This window comes from Lethenteron reissneri, chromosome 25 (assembly GCF_015708825.2).
Source record: "Lethenteron reissneri isolate LAM-NWPU_2019-01 chromosome 25, ASM1570882v1, whole genome shotgun sequence".
NCBI classification, from domain to species: domain Eukaryota; kingdom Metazoa; phylum Chordata; class Hyperoartia; order Petromyzontiformes; family Petromyzontidae; genus Lethenteron; species Lethenteron reissneri.
The window spans coordinates 13,840,036-13,859,180 of NC_083803.1; the positions used below are offsets into that span (position 1 = coordinate 13,840,036).

Consider the following 19,145-nt stretch of genomic DNA (forward strand, 5'->3'; position numbering starts at 1 on the left):
CGGCACACGAGGGGGTGGGTGGACAGCAACACGCCCGACCGCCTTTGTCTCCCCAGTGGTGATGTTTACTACACACCGCACTGGGTACTCATTTGAGGCCGAGTCGACCTAGGGGAGGCCCAGGACCGCTTCACATAATCGTCACCGGTGTTGAACTCGGATCGCCGGGTTTGTACCGCGGACGTGCCAAAACCACTACACTGCCGCTCCTCACCGCACAAAGACAAAGATCCCCCGTACAGCCTTGACAGACTGTTGGGGCAAGTGCTGTTAGCGAGCACCTATGAAGGCACACGCAACAACCAGTTCTACACAGATGCACACACTCACAAAGCTGCACGCACTCCCCACACGCTCGGCAGCCTTCACACATTTACAAACAACGCGCGCGCCGAGAACTCAGATACAGTTACACACACACAGTCACACGAGTCCATCGTTGGTGCCGTGTTGGCAAAGCCGAGAGGCAAGTTCCTGGAAAGTCCGGTTGGTCGTGAGCATCGCAACACACGCGGCGCACGGACAGCCCCCCCCTCCCCCAACAAAAAAAACCCACCTCCACCCCCTCCATCAATCAGGCAGAGCGTGCGAAAAGTGTGCGCGCTCGCCACACGCTCGCACGCGAGCCCAGGCTGCCCGCCCGCCCGCCCTCCCCTCCTTCCCTGCACCACCACCCCTCCCACTTCTAACAACGCTCCCTGCCGTCTCTCCATTGCATCTTCCCCCGATTCCTCCTCTCATACCCCCCCACACTCACTTCCACCCCCCCCCCCACAAACTCAAGCCAGCAGCCCACGTGGAGTCGCCCTAGAAATATACTCTTCGGTTTTTTCGGTAAAGTCACGTAGGTAAAAAATACTATTAAAAGTTAATAAAAGTAATAATGGAAATAAAATAAAATAATATATCACGACGTTTCGGAGGCAACACAAGTCTCCGTCATCAGGTGGGATCGTCACAGCTAAAAAAAAAATTCCATTATTACTTTTATTTTTTACCTACGTGACCTTTACCGAAACAACCTAAGAGTATGAATCCTTGCAGTCACGAAAGCTTCAAATCTAGAATTAGCGCCCTAGAAAGGCACAGGGTGCCAGCGAGGTGAGGATGGAGGAGGAGGAGACGTGAGCGGAATGACCAAGCAGTGGCAGCAGTGGCAGCACGTGGCAGCAGTGGCAGCAGTGGCAGCACCTGGCAGCAGTGGCAGCAGTAGCAGCACGTGGCAGCACGTGGCAGCACGTGGCAGCAGTGGCAGCAGTGGCAGCACGTGGCAGCACGTGGCAGCACGTGGCAGCAGTGGCAGCACGTGGCAGCAGTGGCAGCACGTGGCAGCAGTAGCAGCACGTGGCAGCACGTGGCAGCAGTGGCAGCACGTGGCAGCAGTGGCAGCAGTGGCAGCACGTGGCAGCACGTGGCAGCACGTGGTAGCAGTAGCAGCACGTGGTAGCAGTAGCAGCACGTGGCAACACGTGGCAGCAGTGGCAGCACGTGGCAGCACGTGGTAGCAGTAGCAGCACGTGGCAACACGTGGCAGCAGTGGCAGCACGTGGCAGCACGTGGCAGCAGTGGCAGCACGTGGCAGCAGTAGCAGCACGTGGCAGCACGTGGCAGCAGTGGCAGCACGTGGCAGCAGTAGCAGCACGTGGCAACACGTGGCAGCAGTGGCAGCACGTGGCAGCAGTGGCAGCACGTGGCAGCAGTGGCAGCACGTGGGCACAGAGGTTCGAGTTGGCACGCTCCGCATAACAAGACGGGGGTATCGTGGGTGTCTACTGATCGATGATGGCGAGGCAGTGAAGATGGTGACCGATGCAGATGGATGGATGGGAGCAAATTGGTGAAATTGATCAGGTAGATTAGCAATTAGATAGGATGGACAGATCATGGGTTGCGATGATGATCGTGGTTGGTGAGTGGATGACAAAGATCGAGATAAATGCGACTATGATGATGAGGTTGTGAGATGATGATGATGGTGCTGATGACGGACGGTCGATGATTTATCTGGGCCGATTTAAGACGACAGAGTTGACCGACGACGAATAAGTCAACGAAACGACAACATGAAAATAGTCCGCCATCGTAGTTAATAACTTGATTGCCGTGGCGATCACTACAACGAGCATGCGGGTTACAAGAACAGCTACCTTTAAACGCCTCAAAAGTTTTGGCATTGAAGCTGTTACGCGCATCACGCCAAGGTCTGCAATATATATTTATATTTTATGGCGTACGTAATGTACGCATAGCGAGATTATGTAGATATACTGTACACTTTGTTTAAAAAAAAATAACTTACGCAAACAATAAACATCAGTCACTGTCTACTGACACGAACACACACACACGCGATGCACGCTACTGGACAAAAGTCAGAGAAGTCACCACGGTGCCTGTGCCAGGCCAGGTGCACTTCGAGGCCACGTGAAGTGTCGACGGCTCGCTGTCACGGGACAAACCCAGCAGGTGCCATGGGTTGACTGACTGAGATGACCGGTAGCTGCACCAGCTGTGCTGCCCCCCTACGGTGCCAACTTGCTCCATTTTATCCGCCCGGCGCTCCACTCGTTGGCGTGAGCGTCGCTCATCTGGCCTCACGAGGCACATAGCCGCACACATACACAAAGACAAAGATCCCCGTATAGCCTGTTACAGACTGTAGGGGCAAGTGCTGTTAGCGAGCACCTATGAAGGCCGGCACGGCACACGAGGCGGTGGGTGGCCAACACCACGCCCGGCCGCCTTTGTCTTCCTAGTGGCGATGTTTACACACCGCACCAGGTACTCATTTGAGACTGAGTCGACCTAGGGGAGGCCCAGGACCGGTTCAGATAATCGTCACTGGGTGTTTCTCGTGAGCGGCAATCGAACCAGAGTAGCCAGGTTCGTAGCGCAGCGTGCTACCCGCTGCACTACCGCTCCCCTCTTACACACACACGTACACACACGCACACACGTACACACACACGCGCGTCATGTCACAACTCCCACACCCATCGAATGGACACGTGACTAGTCTTGAAGCGATTTCATGGTCTCGGTCCGCGCGCGCCTCGTCCCTAAAGTCTCATCCGTCCTATTAATAATAATGATAAAAAAACACTTTCGATTTATATTGCGTAATTTCATGCCAACTTCATGCAACGATGCCATATCATTCGATTCCTACGCTCACGATACCATGCATCGAATGTGTAGAAATCGATTACGATGCATGCCAACTTGCCTATAAATAATTTTTCAATGCGTTGCTACGTTGGGGATAATGAAGCAAGCCAAACTGCAAACGTGGAGTTATAAACGCAGACGTAATTCCTGGACAAACCACACATATCCAGTATATATATGTGCATGTTCTGGAAACGATTCGCTAACTTAACCGGCGAAATCTGATCGCGGGGAAGAGGCGGGGATGAATCGTGGCACACGGGCTCAGCACACTTGGGACTACGTCCGTGCTCACAGACGACAGGGCTCCACGCGTGTGGCTCGGCATCACGTGCCACATGCTTCTCCAGCACGCTGGGAGCTCCATCTGCTAGGACCCAATTCAGCAGCTCCCCCCCCCCTCCTCCTCCACACCAACAGCAAGCGTCATCACCAGCAGCAGCAGCAGCCGGCAGCGCTATGCAATCAATGGGAGAAAGTGAGCTGCCCGATTCAGTTCCTGGAGCGGAACATCGGACCGTCATTCCGAACGACACCGCACGACAAAAGCGACAACCCCATCGGATGGAGAGAGCGAGCGAGTGAGAGCCAGCGAGCTATGACGGCACAAACAGCGACGACAGCGCTTCGGGGACCGGCGGCTGCGGGCACTGCGCGCTACGATTGCCGGCGCGCGTCCGCGAAGCACTCCGCGAGCACGTGGTCTCTGACGCGCGCGCACACTTGGAAGGGCATCGGCCTGAGCGTGAGGCCGTACGAGCTGTCCATGGTCAGCGTCTGCGTGGGGTCCGCCTCGAACGAGCACTGGTGCGCCAGGATGGCCGCGAACAGCAGCAACTGCATCTTGGACATTTCGTCGCCGATGCAGCGGCGCTTGCCCACGGAGAAGATGAGCACGTTGCTCGCGAGGTCCTTGTCCACGCGGGTGCCGCTCTCGTCGAGGAAGCGCGTGGGCTCGAACGTCTCGGGGTCGCGCCACCGCTCGGGGTCGTGGTTCGACGACCACTGGTTCACGAACACCACGGTGTCTTTGGGCACGCGGTAGCCCGCGATCTCCGTGTCGGTCGTGGTGGAGTGCGGGATGGTGACGGGCACGAAGCTGCTGTAGCGCAGAGTCTCGAACACGAACGCCTCCGTGTAGGGCAGCGAGGCGCGGTCGTCGAGGCGCGGCAGCCGGTGGCGACCCGCCACGCGGTCCACCTCCTCCTGCACGCGGCGCTGCACACTCGGGAAGCGCACGAGGAACATGAGGAGCCACAGGAGCGCGGTCGACAGCGTGTCCTGGCTGGCGCCGAAGATGTCGTTCACGGCCCCGGACACGTGCTGGCCGGAGAGCAGCGCCTCGCCCGAGTCGCTCCGCGGTCGCTCCACCTCCACGGCGGCGATGAGCGAGTCGGTGAAGTCGCGCGGGACGCTGCCCGCCTTGAAGTCGGCCCGGTGCTGCTCCACTTTCCTCCGCGTGAACGCGTTGAACTCCATGTTGAGCGCCACGAAGTCGCGGTAGACGGTGCGCACCGGGTTGGGGAAGTACAGCAGCCAGGGCATCACGTCCACCAGGCTGCCCGCGCCCACCGTGCGGCCGAACTTGTCGTTGCGGCTCACGATCTCCCGGAACTCGCTGTTGTCGTAGTCGTAGCGGCGGCCGAAGCACAGCGCGCTCATCACGTTGGCGATGGCGAGGATGAAGAGGCGGCTCGGATTGAAATAGCGGCCGCCGCTGCTGCGCTCCAACATGATGTCCAGCAGCGCGCCCGCCTCGGACACCACGTAGCGCTCCAGGTCGGCCCGCGCCTCCGCGTTCCCCGACGACAAGAATTGGCGCAACGTGGACTGCGCCACGCGCCTGTGCATCTTCCACAGGGGGCTGTAGCCTCCGAAGGCCATGCTGTGGCCGTCGGACACGACGCTGAAGCTGGGGAAGGCGGGGCGCCCCGCGAAGTCGGCGCCCTGCCTGACGAGCGCCTGCCGGATGGCTGTGGCGCCGTTGAGCACCAGCACGGGCCGGCCCCCCAGCTTCATCATGAACACGTCCCCGTAGCGCCGCGCCATGCGGCACATGGCGAGGTGCGGGGCCGAGCCGAGCTGCAGCGCGTTGCCCAGGATGGGCCACGGGAAGGGCCCCGGGGGCCCCCGCGAGCTCCGGGCGCGGCGACGCAGCAGGAGCCAACGTCGCGCCTCGAGCGCGACGAGCAGCGCGACGAAGACGAGGAGGAAGGGCTGCGCGAAGCTCTTGCACGGCGCGGCCCGCAGGTCGCCGGTCACCTCTTGTCCGCTCAGACCCATGGCGGTGGTGATGTTGTTGTTGTTGACGATAAGGGACGTGATGACGGATGACGAGGTGCGAGGCAACGGTTTTTGGTATTTCACCCCCCCCCCCCGAGGTCTCCCCCCCCCTCCTCCCCCGGGCTACGATCAAGGATTGAGGTCCTCGTATCAGACCCCGCCCGACCCCTGCGGCTCTCGACGCAATTCATTCATCGCGCTCGCTTTTGAGCGCGGCGCAAACTCCGCACGTCCAAAGTTTGCGCGTCCGCGCGTCCGCGCGCGAATTCGCCGGTGGGGAGGGGATAAAAAAGATAGAGAGAGAGACGTCCGTGTGTCTGGATGCTCCGTTCTGCAAATCGCACGTTGCTGCAAGTTAAGCGGCGCGCATTGCAATGCAAGTCGCTAGATTTGTCACCAGCACACGCGTCTCGGCGAGAGAAGTTGACATTTGCCGCTGCGGCCGAGGTGGGAGGAGGAGGAGGTCCCTGGCGGAGCTCTGCAGAGTCGTTGCCCGTCTCTCATCCCGAGTGCCGCACAGACCACGCACACTGAACCAACGCGCGCTCAACTCCCCCAACTCGTGCTCAACGGATCCCCGGCAACTTCGCGAGGACGAGAACGGAGGAGGGGAGGAGAGAGAGAGAGAGCACGCGTCCGTGTACCAGGAGAAGCACCGGTTGTAGACGGGAGAGGGAGTGAACCCGTGCCTTTATACTCTTGGGCTGGGTGGGTGGTTGGTTGGTGGTGCTGGTGGTGTACGGAAGGGGCGGTGGGTGTGTGTGGAGGAGGGGAGGAGGAGGGGGGGTGATCGTACAACCGATGTGATTGAGTTGCGGTTTGCACAAATTGCGCTGAACGGCGGCTCCAATTGGTGGCTGGCAGGGGCGGGGCCACCCCTCCTCCTCCCCCTCCCCCTCCTTCTCCTCCCCCTCCTCGTCGTCGCGTGCGGACCTCAGATTATTTATCAGCGAAAAGTGCCGCTTCCTTCCTGCGCCGCCACCACCACGGCGACCTCAGTTCAGCCGCGATGCCCCCCCCCCTGCCGCCCCAGTGAGTCCACGTGGGTGTGCGACTGGGTTAGGGCGGAACGATTTGGGGAAAATCTCTAATTGCGATTTTATAACAGATATTGGGATTACATTTTTTTAGGTCAAACTTCAGTTCAATATTCACTGTGTAATAGATTTAAAACATGCTATGGAGCATTAGCACATGATACCATCAAAATGTAAACTGCTATATTTATTCAAAAGGATGATAGCTTAAAAGATATGACTTGCTTCCAACATGTTATTTATTAAAATGTTTTTATTGAAATAGAACAAACATAGAACAATTTAAGTTAAATAAAGTTATAATAATAATTAAGAAAACAATTCCAAAAAGTAATAGGACTTTTCAAATCGCAGCCTTTGCGGTTTGCTAATCGCATTATTTCAAATTTCGATTTGAAATCGATTAATCTTTCAGCCCTCGACTGGGTGCGAATGAGTGTCCGAGTGCCCGTGTTTGGTACCATGAGACGTGTGTGTGTCTGAGTATATGCGTGCGTGTGTGTGTTCGTGTGTGTGCGTGCGTGCCTCCAGTGGGGAGCGGGAGTGCAGCGGTTAGCGCTACGCTGCGCTATGAACCCGGCGACCCAGGCTCGATTCTCGCTCACGGCCAACACCGATGACGATTGTCTGAACCGGTCCTGGGCCTCCCCTAGGTCGACTCAGCCTGGTGCGATGTGTAAACATCCCCACTGGGGAGACAAAGGCGGTCGGGCGTGGTGCTGGCCACCCACCCCCTCTTGTACCGTTCCGGCCTTCATAGGTGCTCGCTAACAGCACTTGCCCTCACAGTCTGTTAAAGCCATACGGGGGATTTTTTGTTTTATCTTTGTGCGTGCCTCCAAGAGCGTGGGAAGCGACAGCGCATTGGCCGACGGGAGCGCCGCGCCACAAACCCGGCGACTCGCGTGTAAGATGATTCCCCGCTCACGGTGTGACACCATCCAGTGACGATTACCCGAACCAGTCGGTCGTGGGCGTCCCGCAGGTCAACTCTGCCACAAAAAGGAGTACCTGATGCGTTGTTGGAAAACGTCGCCACTCGGGAGATAACAGGCGCCCACAAGCGTAGTTCCTGGCCATCCACCCGATCGCGTCGGCATTCGTAGGTGCTGCTCGCTAACAGCACTTGCCCCAGGTATCTGTTAAAGCAGCGCAGTTGTTAGCGTGCTGCGCTAGGAATTAACTCGGCAGCCTTTGTTCGATTCCCGCACAGCGCCTGCATGACCCGGTGATCGATCACAAGAGGGGTTTTTAGCGAAATTGTATTCACACGATGCATAGAATAGTGCATCGCCGTATATAGGATGTATGAAAAATGTGCTCAAGTCAAGTAGTGCTACACATTGTTGAACTGCTTGCACGCCTTACGTAGCCAACCGTGCTAAATCGGAAATGCAGAGGAAGAACTAAACACAAAAGCAGTGCTAAAAGAAGTGAGTTTCAAATCTGGGATTTAAGAAGTGCATAACTCCAGTGGCTTCATAACATCGGAAGGGAAGAGCGTTCCAGACGGCCGCAGAAGCGCATCTGAAAGGCGCCACGCGCTGCGGTGACCGCCGTCTTTGTCCGACGGCAGCAGCCAACAGCCGCTGCGAGGATAACGACCGGAGTTGGCGTGCGGCTGGTTTATTGCTCCTTGACGAGGGTCGCCAAGGTATTGGTGGTTCATTTGTGGCGAGCTCTTTGTTGTGTAATGATCGCGACCTTTAAGAAAAACGGCCAAGCGTGTCGGGTAGTTGTGTGGAAAGAGGCAAAATCATGTATGTTATTTAATACCCCCCCCCCAAAGCGCCCCATCCCCCCTGTTCCATCCTGCCAGTTTAACGAATTGTACACAAAGAGATCATTGACATAGTAAACAGCGCCTCGAGTGGCCGTCGTGATACCTGCAGCCACGCGATACGATCGCGTCTCGATTGGTGCGCGTTAACAAAACCGAGCAATTGAGACAACCTTCCCTCTCGCTGCTCGGTAACGATAGATGTTTTAACTAAACCCACGGCGGTTCGCACAGATATTATAGCCTCCCAAGATGCTATACCCCCCGCTCCCCCCCCCCCCATGAACTCAATTGGGCCAAATATCCCAACAAAGTCCGGATCGACGGCGCTTTAAGAAGATTCCTACGATTGCTGTGCATAATGGGCAGGAATCTGGTTTTATTAAACAGCTGGCATAGTGCGGCGCTCACACACGTCTGATCATGCACTTTTGCAGAAAAAGGAGTAACAGTTGAACCATTGTACGTCAAATTTCAATTTAAAACCAAAGCACAAGGCGTCGGATAACACGAATACAACACGGCCAAGGTTTCGCGGTGCGGTCTCCTTCACGGGAACAAACGCAATCAGCGGTGGGGTTCCCCTACCCAAGCCTGCAGGGCAAGAGCGACCGCCCGCCCAGTGCATTCATTATGTACAAACCGCACATTGGGAGGTCCAACTTCAGTACCAAGACACCACCACCAACATCACGGTTCTTGGTTGTTCGATACAATGCCCGGCGCTTCACTCCACGTCCTTGGGAGCCGTTCCCGACATCTGTGTAAATAAGAGCTCACGTAGCTCAAGTCGGTTCTATCAGCGGCGGTCACATTGTCGATACTGAGCGCACAAATGTGTTGCGCTTTGAAGGGCCATTATCCCCAAAACTCATATAGGTCTCCCCCCCCCCCCGCTTTGTCCGATTTCTCGTATATGCTGCTAACCAACATCTACCCAAAATTCGCTCTATGCGGTTTGAAGTCACTCGTATGCGACCGGACGTGGGACGACTGTGTGTACTGTAGGCGCTACTTGGCAGACAGCCGTATCGTGCACTCTGGATTGCTCGACTGTGCGGTCCAAGCTATGCGATGTCGCTTCGAGTCTTATTTTGGAAAAGCATCTACCGCAAAAAGGAGATGGAGGGTAAACATGTATCCCCCCCCCCCCCTTTAAAAAAAAGCGGTTTCAGCGACCAGCGTGGTAAATCCAATTATTTTAAGGTCAGTGTTATTGCCGAGTGTCGCGTTATCTGGGCACCAGTGCCAAATGCAGAAAATAACAGCCTAGGAATTACACGATTGCATTTGCGCAGATTAAAATGCAATAACATCTGCATTATGTCCAGCAGAGTTAAACCTCCTCCAACGCCAGACCGAGTCTGCCGGACACGCGAGTTCGCCAGAACGCCACTTTAAATAAATAAATAAAACTTGGGCAATTTTAGGACAAATTCTGACCGGAACATTCTTGGCAATAATCTAGATTTGAAGCTTTCGTGAATGCAGGAATCTATACTCTTTGGTTCTTTCGTGACTCTACCGAAATAACCAAAGAGCATTCTTGGTAAGCTCACTGAAGCGGTGCATGATATGAGACCATGCACACGCAATTGTAAAAGCCATTTCATCCGTTGGATGCAATTCAGTGAACCCATTTGTCTTGGATGCCACGGGCACGCCAATAATTGCCCACTCCTTACGTACAGACTTACGTTGACAAATAAAAGTCAGGCCCTGTAAATAAAACCACTTCCGTGCGAGTATATTTCGTGAATATCAGCCTCCCACCACTTCATGGTCCGCTTAAACCAAAGTGGCAATAATTTTTTACAATAAATGTATAAATGATCACCACATTACTTACGTGATGAACAAAAGAAAACAGCCCTGCAAATAAGCCTCTGCAGTGGGAAAGGCCTATCGGGGAGGTGAGAACAGAATGGTAAAAGTTGCGTTGAACGTTTCGGACAAGGGCCAAACCGCAGGCTTTAATCGCGGTCCTTCGTCAAGAGCTCCTAGCAACAGGACGGCGAAAGACGGAGAGATTCCGTTGCTTAGCCCACCCCTCGTCCGTCCGATACGTGTAGGAGCGACCATCACCAAACCTTTCCTCGCATCCACCGGCGCATACAACTGCAGGAGGCGTCTTGCAGTGCCATCAGGTTTTCGCTACCACGTGTTAAAAAAAAAGTGTTTCTCTCAAACGGCTACATGCCAAATCGTGTTTAACGCACGTAAGACCTATAATTGATGCATTTCAAGCCACAAAAAAAAGACTCACCCCACATGGTGAAGTATGAAAATAAAAACATCAATTACGGACACACGGTATAACGATGTTACTAATGTCAAGGGGTTTCAGAATGGCTGGAGTAAAAGCCATTCAAAATTTGCCAACCCCCCCCCCCACCCCCCCAAACTGGAAAGTCTCGATTAGTCCGGGCTGAGAGGTTTTACTGTACCCACTTTCCCGCAGCAAGTAAAATAAAAAATAAACCTCCACAACAGAACTGGTAGAGGGGGAGGCCAAAGCTGCTCCCGTTAAAAACCATTGGCTTTCCGTGTGCGTAAGAACAGCCAAACCCCTTGTAAGTTGATCTTGGACTCGGCAGCGCCAAGGCTTGTGTCGGCACAGGCCATTTTTTTTTTAACTGGGCCAAGATTAAAAAAAACGCAATTAAAGATCACGACTCAAAACGAGGTGCCATCTCAGCATGTGCCCATCCAACCACAAAACAAATTTCACAAGACATTCAAGTTGGATCACAGACGTGCCGCCTTCATAGTTAGAAAACGGCTCACGGAAGAGAATATTACAGAGCCACTTCGAATTCTTCCCGTGCCACCCTCACGGCATGAGCGTCGTTTACACCGGCCACTGTTTTTCCAGGCGCCATGCACCTGGTTGAAATTGGTTAATTGCCTCCATTAGCAGCAAGCGATCTCGACAGGGAAAACCCGCTCGACACAATAACATCCGAGGCCGCCAATTATAAACGCCGGTTGTGAAGGGTAAAAAAAAGTGTCATTCTGTCACTCTCCAACCAGGTCCCTAGCAGCCACCAGGACATGTTGTCCGACTGTTGGAGTTTCTGAAAACCCTAACAAACCTTGACCACAAAAAAACCCACCCACATCCATTAAGTCACCCCCCCCCCCCCACCTTATCCATGAACCCTCTCTCCTGGACAGTAGATCTCACAAAGTGCTGCAGTGGCGATGGGGAAACGGACAGGCCGAGAAATCGGGTGCAGGACGGTTAAATTTTGACTTAAAACTTTGGTGACTAGGAATTCATATTCTTTGGTTCCTTAGGCAAAGTCACGAAGAATTTGTATTACTGAAAGAACCAGGCTACAGTCTACATTATAGACTGCAAGTACACTCACCAGGCTCAATACCCATTGCTATAGTCTAGATTATATAGACTACCAGATCAAACTTAAGAACCAAGCTACAGTCTACAAGTGTTTTTTTACTCTTTGGAAAGAAAATAAATTAAATAGAATACGACGTTTCGATTGGAACACACGCCACCGTCATCAGGTAGAACTAAATTTGAGAGAGACAAAACAGACGCAGAGACAGAGAGGGAGACACACAAATACCCAATGCCTCTGTGTCGAGGTCTTAGAGGGGGGCAGAGAGACAGAGGCATTGGGTCTCTGTGTCTGTGTCGTCTCTCTGCTTGTGTGTCCGTCTGTTTTGTCTCTCTCACATTTAGTTCTACCTGATAACGGTTGCTTGTGTTGCAATCGAAACGTCGTATTCTATTGTTTAATTTATTTTCTTTCTACGCGACTTTACCGAAAAAACCCGAGTAATTCCTGCAGTCACGAAAGCTTCAAATCAAGTCTTTTTGTTTTCATTTGTTTTCACCATTTTTCTATCTACGTGACTTTACCGAAAGAACCAAAAGAATATGCATGACGGTTGTTCCCGAAGGGTTACGTTAAACCCCGTAGCAACTCGCTTCAGTTGCCAATAAATGCGCGCGCGAGTAATCTCACCAACATCATACTCCGAGAACCACTCCTCCCCCCTTGTGTAGGACCGTACTTCAAAGACTGCTCTGCCGACCACCACAAAAAGTGACTTTTCCCAACAGCACTCACCCGAGGGAGCTTTCACAAAGCTACGTCGCCTATTCTGCGAACACATTCCTGCGGAGGGAGCTGGTAGGAACGTTGGGTTGCTCGGTCAATGGCCAGGGTCAACGGCGGCATGGTGTATTCCGCAAATATGCCCGACTGAGGGCGGGTACAAGCCGGCGTGAGTAGGTTAAACGTTGAGTTTTATAAGGGCACCACGGGGTGACCAGCCCCTCCCCTCCCAGCCCAGCCCCTCCCCACCCAACCCATCCCATTTTTGGATGCACGACGGACGGACGGACACAATAATCCCCTGTGGGCTGGTGTAACCAGGAGGTTCCTACCAGTATAAGCTTTGTATTTCCCCCTCCCCACCCCCTCCCATCATGGTCGGACCCCTGCGGCAATCAAAACGCAAGTCGCCACCGCAAACGGGTTCCTACATATTTTGGTTGAAGAGCAAAGCATTAAAAAAACAAATATCATTAGCCATACTAAATAAAAATCCTACAAGCGTAAGGCATTTCAATTCGTGCATGGACAACGTTGACTTGGTGTAATGTACCACAGCAGTGTGGTCCGAGTTACTGAACCTAAAGGCCCTAAAAATCCTGCTCCCTTGCTAGTGGCTGACAATTACAAGCGACGGGGCACGGCTTTTAAAACCAAACACGGAACAGTTAATTGCACGTGCACCCAGCGCAGAGATGAACCATGAACATCACCAACGAACACCTGGGCCCAAATCTGCAGAGGGTCAGTTGACTACTAGAGGCCAGGAAATGTGCCAAGGTCTCCCCCCGTTGCAACATTTGTAAACATGTCGATGTTAAAACATGAAACCTCAAACAAGGTCACGTAAACGTCGTTTGAGAACATGTTCTACGATTGACATCGCAAATAATTCTCGGCGTCTCCTCCCCTCCTTGCAACCCAGCTAGGGGCGAAAAACCCGGCAGATTTAACTGCTCCCAATCCATATTTAGTTTGGACTCCTCTTACATTACATTTTAAAAATAGGAGTTCCTCGTTTGCAAATTGGGATCGAAACGTCCGAACGTGGATGACGTTGTTACAGCATGCATCTCTATCCCTCTAACCCAAGCAAACGGCCCATCACGTGACCCAAAGCTGCCTCGTGGCCTACGGGAGACCTGGGAGAGGTCTCCTGCCAACGAGAATCTACGCCAAAGCTGGCCACTACAGCTCCCAGCAAAGACGGGTGCATCCACAACAAAGAGTGAAGTCTGCCCATAGCCAGTCGAGTCACACTGTGCGTGCTCACGGGAAAAGCGTTAAACAGCGTGGCACACTCCGCTGATCATTTCGTACACTTGGCATTTCATTTTCAGCTGAAGCTCGTGGCTGCTGCCGTGATGGTTTTTGTGCGAATTACAGGGGTTGATTAAAAAGTGGAGATCATAGTTTTGAAATAGCTCCCGAAGCATTTTATACTTGGCACAATGAATCCATGGCGCCCTCTTCTCCTGTGTTGCTGGTGTCATCTTTCATGGGACTTCAGATGACCGACTGCGACTTGTCTTGCTTGGCGGCGGAGACCTTCAAAAAATTCCCATCCTTTGGAGGCATCTCCTGCAGGGAGCAATGTGGGATGGGCAGATTAAGATCTGCTCCTGTCAAGTCTTCACCGCACAACCCTCGAAATAGAGACCGCACCAAGGTGATTTGCGACAGTTCAATTGGTCCAATACATTTTTTAGGATCAAGTAAAATTTATTGCAAATCAAGAGTTGAACATTTCAGGGTATTTAAGTGTTTGGAATGACTTTGTTTTCAAAGACACAGGTCTTTCTTTTGGGATCCTTCTAGCTCTGTATTAGGCTACAGATTGGTTTAATGAAGAAAACCTAATGCTTGCCCACTACACATGGGTCACCTCTGGATGTTTAAGCAAGAGTGGACAAATTAAAGCCTGGAATTATGGAAATAAATGTTTTATTCTGCTACTTGCCATTGGGTCAGATACATAAACAAAACAAATAGTCACATCTTACCTTTTTTCGGAGGCCATAAACAGAAAACCCTTTGTTAGTCTTGCAGCTGTAACGATGAGCAGGGCAATGTCAGTTAATCCAGCCACACATCCACCTCAACCCATCGCAGAATCAGAATCAGAAACGGTTTTAATCGCCATGTAAGTTTGCACAAACAAGGAATTCACTATGGCGGGACGGTGCATACATTGAATAAGTAGGAATCTTAACTTGTATAAAAGGTATACACTCTAACTATACTAACGTTACAAAGTATAAGTAATACCAAAGGGCTAAAATCTTTAAAATTATGAATAAGTAGACCTTATAAAATGCGAATGTAAAATGTTAATTAGCCGTATTAAACAATCTTAAAATACAAAAATACAAATAAGATTACACGTTGTAAGTATGGAAAGGTGTAATTATGTAGATAAAATGTTATCGTAAGTGTAACAAGAAGAGTGAAAATAAATCAAATTCTAAAAGCATCAACTTCGGCCTGGAATGCGCAGGCCACTGGCATTTGGTTTCCAATGCGGCGCAGGTCACCTTGGGGAAAAAAGACGACTAGGTCTGTAGGTGCTCACCTTTTGCCAAAAGGACAATCAAACCTCAACTCAACGATCCAAAAACAATAACCACACAGGACTCCAAATCACAATTTAGCATTGGCGAGGAGTACATTATATATAAACAAAAAACGGAGAAGCAGGCAACATGCCATGAAGGAGACATTGTCTGCTTCTCTATTCCGTTAAGGATAGTGGTAGTTTCAATCGCATGCACGACACCTTCGTGACTAGCAGGGTTAGCTACGTACATGCTAAAACAAATATAACCCGTAAAAACAAAGTTTTTCACTATAAATCCTTTATATGCGTGGCGGCTAGAGTCCTCTCGTCCTCTGGTTTGAGATGGCTGCCACCTATGGGTCAGATGATTGCATTGCACCATTAAGCAATTGGTAATTAAATATAATATTTTTGTCCTAAAGTGTAAAATTTTGGAAAAAGATTTTCACGAACATTAATTGTCACGCACAACGAGTCTGTGTGGAAAATGTCAGCTCGATTGGATCACGGGAAATGGGTTAAAAAACGACCGAAAGATTTGCACGGTCGTAAGCAAGCAAGCGAACTTAATATAAAGGATTTAATAAATCCTACACACAGCAACTGGTCCTGCAAGTAACGCGAGATAGCGCGTGGACGTATCACCCGGCAGTGGGAAGGATTGGGTGGTACGACACACGCTAGACGAGAGAAAGAGGGGCACACAATCAGCTATTTCAGATTTACCACGACATCGATACAGAAATTTATCCGTCGGGAGGAAAAAACGATCCCAGGTTCCATTTTAGTAAAAAGCAGCACAAGACGAATACAATGAAAATAAAAGCAAAAAGCTCGGGAAATTTTTTATAGATTTGAAGCTTTCGTGACTGCAAGAATTCATACTCTTAGGTTTGTTTTTTTTCGGTAAAGTCACGTAGGTAAAAAATAAATAATACTATAATTTTAAAAAAGACAATTTTATTATTATTTATTTTTATTAAAAAAAATTCCCTACGCGACTTTACCGAAAAAAACCTAAGACTAGGAAAAAAAGGTTGGTCATGACAAATTACAAAATTAATGGCGTATTTATCGTCGAGGATGATGATCAGGATCCCACCGCGAGCAAGCTACAAGCCACGCCGCCGTTGAACAAAAACGAAACGGAGAGCTAAAAACCACGTTGGTGCAGAGAGTTTGCCAATCTTACGTAAAACATGCCAGCTTCTAGAAGCTTTACCGCCACATTTTTGGCAACTGGTCCAGCGCAAATTAACTTAAACCCAATTCCACCACACGAAGTCTTTGGCACGAACACGGCACACTGAAAAAAAACCGTTAAATTACGGTGCACATCACAGAAATGCTAAAAAAAAGTACATAACATTAGAACTCTTGTCTGCGAGTGCTCACCGCAAGCAATGCGACCAATTCGTTTGCGCAACTGCAAAAGGTTCCACATTTCGCCTTGGAAGGCTGGTGAAAGTGCTGTTGTGCACGTAGGATTTCCCTTCAGTTCCAGTTGTCACATTGTAGACAGCGTCGTGGGCAGGTTCGGTTTTGTAGTCATTATTTACGTGCTGCTTAACTTCTCCCACGCAGTCTTTGTCACTTGTAAGATTCGTTTTGCTGGAGTCGGTTCTTAATTACTATATTAGAGTCGTACATTGTGATTAAATTACGTTTTAAAAGACACTAACCACAGGCGAGCATAACATTTTTTCAGGTATTGGTGCAAAAGTACACCCTGCACCATTCTTGAGACCAATCACCACACGGTACAAGCAACAGCACGAATTTTAGAGAGAAAAAAACAAATACAAAAATATTTTCAAGACCGATGGGATCCTACTATCACGTTCCTTCGGAGTGGGCAGGTAGGAACTTGGCTGGACAGCGCGGCGTTCAGGGGAGGGCAGTTGGATGAGTGGGCGTGTTTACCCTTCCCCCCCACCCTCCCCGACATCAGTCAACCAATCACGGCGTTGACGATGTTGGTGTTCGGTGGGGTGGTGCATGGGTGGGCGGAATTCCAGATATGCACGACAGACAGACAAATAATCCCTGGTGGACAGTGTGGAACCTGTTGTTCCTACCTGTATTAGGCGTCACCTTCAGGTAAAAAAAAATCCTTCTGTAAGAATCATTTAATAAAAAAAGTCACATCGTTTCCACAAACGATATTCAGTTCTAGGTCTAATTTTCCAAACATGTTCAGTTTAGATAGAAAATTAATAGATCACGACGTTTCGATCGCAACACAAGCGACCGTCTTGATCTATTACTTTTATATCTACGTGACTTTACCGAAAGTACCAAAGCTTCAAATCAAGAATGTTTAGAGTTTAATTTCAGGTCATGAATTAAAGTGTACGTATTTGGGAGAGCTACGTTTTGGAAGCTGTCAATTATAACAGCATTGCCAAAACACCACATTTGAGACCATTAACATACTAGAACGCGTAGGCCCCAGCACCCCATGTATTTGCAAGGAGAAACTGGTGAAATTAGCAAAATAGGACAAGATCTTAGGCGATTATAAATTCTTTAAGTAAAAAAAAATTCATCAAGTTTGACGATCTAAACCAAAAACACACAACTCAAAATATAATCACTTGTATCGGCGAGGCGAATATAAATAAAACAGAGAAGCAAACAATACGCCGTGTATATGAATGAGTCATTGATTGCTTATCTATTCTGTTAAGCATAGTGGCAATTGCTTTGCGAGCACACGTGCAGTCCTCGTATAATACATCGGATTAGTTTTATAACAACTTTGTTGACTTGCATCTCACAATCGCCGAGGGACTACAGACCAAACTGGAAGGCTGCCACGATCCTGCGTCAACAATTGCTCTGCAGTTCTCTATCTATTAAGATAGTTTTTCTTATATCAAATTAGCAAGTGTTCATATACACGGTGGGCATGAAACCGGACGACCCAGGAGAAAACACGCAACACTATACCACGCACAAAGTCCACACTTTGCGGCTGTATAAAACGCATTCTGCTGCGCGAGCCACAGGGTATGGCACCTCGCGTCTCGAGCCACCGACCCCCTCGCTGCCTCCACAGTAACGAGATTACAGGCAGCCACGACGTACGGCGAAGTGTCGCCACCGCAAACCAAAACAATAAAAAATTAACCCGTAAAAACAAAGTTTTTCACAATAAATTATTTATGCGTGGCGGCTAGAGTCCTCTCGTCCTCTGGCTTGAGATAGCTGCCACCTATGGGTCAGATGATTGCCTGCCACCATTAAACAATTGGTAATTAAAAGAAAGAAAACCCTCATTCGAGGCCTAAACATCGCACCTGCTGGCTTCGACATCACTCAAAGACGCTGGTGAACCACCAGCCGCGTCTCACATGACCATTAACGGGCACACGACATATGGACAATCCTCGATGTTAAGTAAACAAACACTTGCATTGATGCGGAGAACACTTCAGACGCAGCGATTCATTCAATCACTCGCACTGCCAAACCCGCGCAGGCGGAAGCCGCCTCTCACCGCGCCCTACCCGCGGTGGGTGGCGGGGGGGGGAAGAGTCGAACAATCGACCCGATAATCCCCTCGACTTCGCTCCTGACGACGCGTCTTAAAAACTACAATTGTCTCCGAGCTCCACTGGGACGCAGGCGACTGCCTCATTCGCGAGGCAGGCGCGAGAGAGCACGCACACGCACGCGCGCGCACGCCCAGCGGAAGCAGCTTAAGGCGCCTTGCAAAACAAAAAAGAGCACGCACGCGCACGCACGCGCGCCAGAGCGACGAGAAGACGCGAGCGGACGGCATGAGCGTGCAGAATCATTCGTGATTACACGGGGGTGACGAATTCATTGATTGGCAAACATGATTCACCCCCCCCCCCATTCCTATCTCCCCCGCCCTCCCCCCCCCCAAGGATTCCAATTGATTGAAGCATGATTCACAAACCTGGCTCTCTCGTTTGTATTATCCGTCTCGTTTGTATTGTCTCATTTCATTTCCTCGTTCATATCATCAACGTCCCACGTGACGCGCTGAGCAATTAACGCTGCCTGCGTCAGGCGGAACACGTGCACACACACACACACGGTTCAACACGGAGACTTTCGCGACCAGTATTACTCATAATAAAGGTTTTTGGGTTAGATCGCGGACTTAACAATCTCAAATTTAAATCGTCGCTGTCCACGCAATCAGCGTGGAACGCGTTCCGAGCGCTGTTATGAGGGTGTCTTGGAACGCCAATGCTAAA

General features: G+C 50.8%; 1 protein-coding gene across 1 annotated transcript; it reads right to left on the bottom strand.

Annotated features, from left to right (window-relative positions):
- Positions 1–789: 789 nt before the first annotated feature.
- LOC133347278 (cytochrome P450 1B1) lies at positions 790–5,541 on the bottom strand. Its single transcript, XM_061559408.1, has one exon. The coding sequence runs from the start codon at positions 5,449–5,451 to the stop codon at positions 3,826–3,828; it is 1,626 nt and encodes a 541-aa protein (XP_061415392.1). The 5' UTR covers positions 5,452–5,541; the 3' UTR covers positions 790–3,825.
- Positions 5,542–19,145: the final 13,604 nt, after the last annotated feature.